Source organism: Carassius auratus, chromosome 22, assembly GCF_003368295.1.
Source record: "Carassius auratus strain Wakin chromosome 22, ASM336829v1, whole genome shotgun sequence".
Lineage (NCBI taxonomy): Eukaryota > Metazoa > Chordata > Actinopteri > Cypriniformes > Cyprinidae > Carassius > Carassius auratus.
In genome coordinates this window covers 9,912,149-9,917,328 of record NC_039264.1, presented here as the reverse complement: position 1 = coordinate 9,917,328, position 5,180 = coordinate 9,912,149, and the positions used below count along the sequence as shown (strand labels likewise).

The following is a 5,180-nucleotide window of genomic DNA, read 5'->3' as shown; positions in this document are numbered from 1 at the left end:
TATCAGTTTGCCATTAATTTTAATAATCAAGTGCTATTTTGAATGCACAAGCAGTCTGACTGAATGTAAACTGTTATTTTATACTGAAATTAGGGTTTCTCCGATCACAATCGTTATGGTCATCTCGTCAGTAAAGCCGGTTCTCTAATCAGTTGTAAATTCCATCAGGTGCGTGATTTCACAGAGAAGCTGTTACTACTCAGAGCTGTTGTTAACTGAGAAGCTGCTCAAATCCACGTTCATTTTTAGCTTTTATTTACGCGTCTTCTCAGTTAACAGCTGCTCTGTGAAATCACATCATAATGAACATGTGGAAAAGAATGTGTTTTCTGAACCTGAAGTCAATTCATTATCTCTTAAAAAAAAAAAAAAAAAACTGCATTAGTTGTACAGTTGTGAGCTATAAAATTATTGGGGGGGGGGGGGGGGGGGGGGCAAATTAATTGTAGAACTATACATTTTATGAAGTAGAATTAAAATTCATTAGTTGGAAACGCCAAAACATCTCGATATTAGCGATAGCTGATGCGTTTTTTCCATATACATAGTCATTGTCTGCTCAAGTATTTCACATATATAGTGCTAGCACAAATCGTGCACACAAAGTTGACTGTCACATGCAATCTGCTCATATAGTGCGAGTTGGTACCTTGAGGAAATTGCAAAGTGTAAAAATAGAATTGAGACAGGAAAACTGAACATTGCGTTGGTTTCATATGGATATTTAATATTTTTGGAAGTGACTTCATTTAAAAAGTAAAGAAAGTTCTCTATACACTTCTGATGTCTTTGAAGCAAAGACTCAGATACTCTGGTTGTTTCATGTTTGAAGATGTAACAGACAGAACAGAGCACCTGGTTTAATTTCTTAAATTTTACAAAAGCCCATTGTTTTAGGGCTATACACAAACACTCTGCAGTTTCAAATACCTTTTCTGTACAATCAAAAATGGGTTAGTTCTTTTCATAGCCAAAGAAAATACAAGACACCAGTGCTAGCTTCAACCCCACTCTGTTAGGTTACTTAAAAAAAAAAACGTCATAGCTATGCATCTTTGTATTGAAGTAAATACCCATTTGCAGCGGCAACTTTGACATTAATAAACATCTTGCAAAACCTGGCAAAAAGACATTTGCGTTTTACAAAATTTAAATGAGATTTAAAATGGATGAAATCTAAAATGGGAACAAACCACTAACAAAACTAGACCAAACAACCCTGGATGGGATCAAAAGATTTTAAGTTAGCCAGCCAATATATAAAAACTGCTCAAACATCCCAAGACTCATTTAAACTGATGCAATTTGAATCTTGAGCTTTTCGTTATTTTCTGTACCACGATTTCCCCTCAGTCTATAAACATTCCTCAATGTTAGTGGCACCTTCTTGAACCATTTAATTACAACGTCCTTTGCACAGTCAAGGCATATTTCAAAGTACCTTGTCTTCACTGAATTAAACCGGATTTATAAAAATAAAAAAACCCAGATGAGACGAACTCCATAAAGCAATTTTATTTGAGGGATGGGGACAAGAAATCATGAATAAAAGCACTCAATTGAAAGACTTCCAGCAAGCATTAATGTAAAAAACCCCACGTATTAATGTGCCAGACCACATCCCTGACTGGGACCACGTGCCCGAACATTTCCTCAAGCACCTCCCTGACCCCGTCCGCTTCCCTGACCACTTCCGTAACCCTGTCCGCTTCCCTGACCCCTTCCCTCACCTTGTCCCCTTCCCTCACCTTGTCCCCTTCCGCTTCCCTGACCACTTCCATAACCCTGACCCCTTCCCCGTCCGCTTCCCTGACCACTTCCGTAACCCTGACCGCTACCCTGTCCCTGACCGCTTCCCTGTCCCCGACCACTTCCCTGACCCCTTCCCTGTCCGCTTCCCTCACCACTTCCATAACCCTGACCACTTCCATAACCCTGACCGCTACCCTGACCACTTCCATAACCCTGACCGCTACCCTGTCCCTGACCGCTTCCCTGTCCCCGACCACTTCCCTGACCCCTTCCCTGTCCGCTTCCCTCACCACTTCCATAACCCTGACCACTTCCATAACCCTGACCACTACCCTGACCACTTCCATAACCCTGTCCACTACCCTGTCCCCTTCCTTGTCCCCGTCCGCTTCCCTGACCACTTCCGTAACCCTGACCACTACCCTGACCACTTCCGTAACCCTGTCCGCTTCCCTGACCCCTTCCCTCACCTTGTCCCCTTCCGCTTCCCTGACCCCTTCCCTCACCTTGTCCCCTTCCGCTTCCCTGACCACTTCCATAACCTTGACCCCTTCCCTGTCCGCTTCCCTCACCTTGTCCCCATCCGCTTCCCTGACCACTTCCATAACCCTGACCGCTTCCCTGACCCCTTCCTCGAGCACTTCCCTGACCCCTTCCGCTTCCCTCACCACTTCCATAACCCTGACCACTTCCATAACCCTGACCACTTCCATAACCCTGACCACTACCCTGACCACTTCCGTAACCCTGTCCGCTTCCCTGACCCCTTCCCCGTCCGCTTCCCTGTCCACTTCCATAACCCTGACCACTTCCCTGACCACTTCCGTAACCCTGACCACTCCCGTAACCACTTCCATAACCCTGACCACTTCCCTGGTCACTTTCCTGATCATCTGGTTCACTACATACATGGCCACAGGTGGTTGGGCAACATTTCTGTGTGGCAGGACACTGGCCATCATGGAAACAGCTTTCAGCACATTCTGGAACGCTCTTCGGTTTGGGACATTGACCCGGCTTCACTGCATGGACACAGATAATCAGCTTTAGTCTGTGCAGACTGTATGCCACTTCAAGATACACAGCACGAAACACTCGGAGCACAAACAGCAATATCACCTACAGAGTAAATTCTATTCTATTCCAATTATTCCTCTTTGGTAAAACCATCCTGGGCTTAAAACAATCCTAAGAGTAAAGGTGGGGTATGGATTTTCAAAAATGCTTTAGAAAGAGTTGGGCATAGTGCCAAAACAAACTTGAGCCAATCAGCAGTAAGGGGCATGTCTTTTCCTGATGGGAGAGGCACAGGACTTAAAAATTAATACAATTATGAGAAGTCTGCAGAACAAAAAGGAGGCTTGCAATAAAGGCAAGTAGGGCCAGTTTAAGTATTGAAACAGCTTTCCAGCAATGGAGAGAACTCAAGGAGCAGGAAGGCCTGCGATCGGATGCCAAGGCTGCCTTGTTTCTTCTCGATAGGCACATAATATTAGTTCTGTAAGAGCAAAACCAATATGCTGGCTTTTGCTTGATGTGCGAACATGAGAAGCATTTGCAAACGTATTATCATGCACTTCAGCCATGTATATGTGGGGCTGGGCTAACAAAATAGGGACAAGACCCTTTTGGGGCATGTTTGTTTTGGGGGACTTGAAATGTTAACATTGGCTACCAGAAGAAAAAAAAAAACCCTCATCTACAGACCAAAACAATATATCATACCTGTATAAGGAGATGTACAGTAACGTCCACATCCATTGCTGCAACACTTCTCATCGTCAGGACAGTTAGAGTCACGGTCACAGAACCTGGTACATGAGCTTCCAGGTGTCTGGGGTGGACACTCTCCTGGCCTTACTGTTATACAGACATGACCGAAAGATTCAATGAAGGCCAAACACTTACATTCACTTTCAACATTTTAGTCTCCACTTCAAGCTTACGAATTCAGTGGGTTACATTTGCTTGGTTTTGGGGTTTTTTGTGGCCCCCTAGCATCCATTATTAACTGAAACTCTAGAAACAGGTGACATGCACAATCAAATTGACAGCATATGTATCCTAGAGAACAGCCTCCATCTGAAGAACAACCTCGATGGGACGGCACAACTGTCAGGGTGACCAGACAGTAACCGGCCACTAGAAGATCGAAGAGGATCTTTGGGGGAGGCCAGGGAGTGTGGTTTGGGTCAGGGGTTATGCAATGGGTCTCAAACCTTAATACAAAACTTACATTTAAGCACTTCAAATCAAGAGTTTTAAGACCTACCACTCATCCCTTAACAGTGTTACTTTCAGAAGACCTTATTCCCTTATTGCTGCATTAACAATATTTCAGATCTTCTCACCTGCAGTTTGTTCTTGAGTAGCATCTGTTGTGTTTAAGTATCCACAAAGACACAATAAAACAGCAATCAATGAGCAGTACACTAGAGCAGGCATCCTCCTGACCTGCAATCTCACAATTTTCCCTGCTGGAATAAAGCACTGAATTGGTGCGTCAAGAAGCACGGACCACAAGGCGCGCACACACAAAACTAACACAAATAACAGTGCCACTGCAATAAAAACTGCTGTAAAATGGGGTTTTAAAGACCCAAGGAGATCAGGTCAACTCCAGCCCTGATCAAACTCACCTGCCTGTAGCTGTAACCTGGAAGACCTTGATTAGCTTGTTCAGATGTGTTTGATTGGGGTTGTACGAGCTGAAAGCGCGTTCACACCATGTAATAATAATTAAGGTAGTTTAATTAGGAGAGACTGTGTGTTTCTACGTTGACACTATCAACTACAAAATTATTATGCAGTGATCAGCAGGTACAGCAATCATGTTATGGCAGCAGGTACAGCAATCATGTTATGGTACTGATACATAGCTGTCAACATTGAACATTGAAAATAAGGGAGATTTCCCGGAACCCATCCACAAAATAAGGGATTTTTTTACACGATGCTTATCCACAAAAAAAAAAAAAAAAAAAAAACGCTAATCATTAACAGTCTGAGGAGTTTATAACTACACAATATATATTAAAGAATGACAGACCAATTGATATATGTTAAAAGTTATTTATTCGTTTTTATTAACAAGGTAATATTAATAATAATTTTGTGCTGCGAAACGTCGTTTTTCCTGACAATGACAAATTTTGCAGTAGGCATAATTTGGACCTACATGGCTGTTTGTCAGGTAATGGAAGGTGGACTCCCATTTACTCAAATATCGGCATAATGTCCTCGGTTTTGGTTGGTGATTAATTCGTTGATTTTGGCATTCGGCATCCTGATCCATCATCGCACAACACACTCATCTACTCTACTCTCGAAGTTCACTTGACCATACTTTTTCCATAGACAGTAAAAGAAATGGACACAGCGACCCCATTGGAACTCAATTGAGACAAATGAAGCCCAGTTTTAGCGTT

At 43.0% G+C, this 5,180-nt stretch overlaps 1 protein-coding gene across 1 annotated transcript; it reads right to left on the bottom strand.

The window, feature by feature from the left end:
- Positions 1-1,532: 1,532 nt before the first annotated feature.
- On the bottom strand, positions 1,533-4,333 carry LOC113039653 (cell wall protein IFF6-like). Its single transcript, XM_026197636.1, has 4 exons — positions 4,104-4,333; positions 3,478-3,612; positions 2,132-2,774; positions 1,533-1,669 (listed from the first exon to the last, which is right to left on the bottom strand). Exons 1-4 carry the CDS (start codon positions 4,195-4,197, stop codon positions 1,654-1,656), a joined length of 888 nt encoding a protein of 295 aa, XP_026053421.1. The 5' UTR covers positions 4,198-4,333; the 3' UTR covers positions 1,533-1,653.
- Positions 4,334-5,180: the final 847 nt, after the last annotated feature.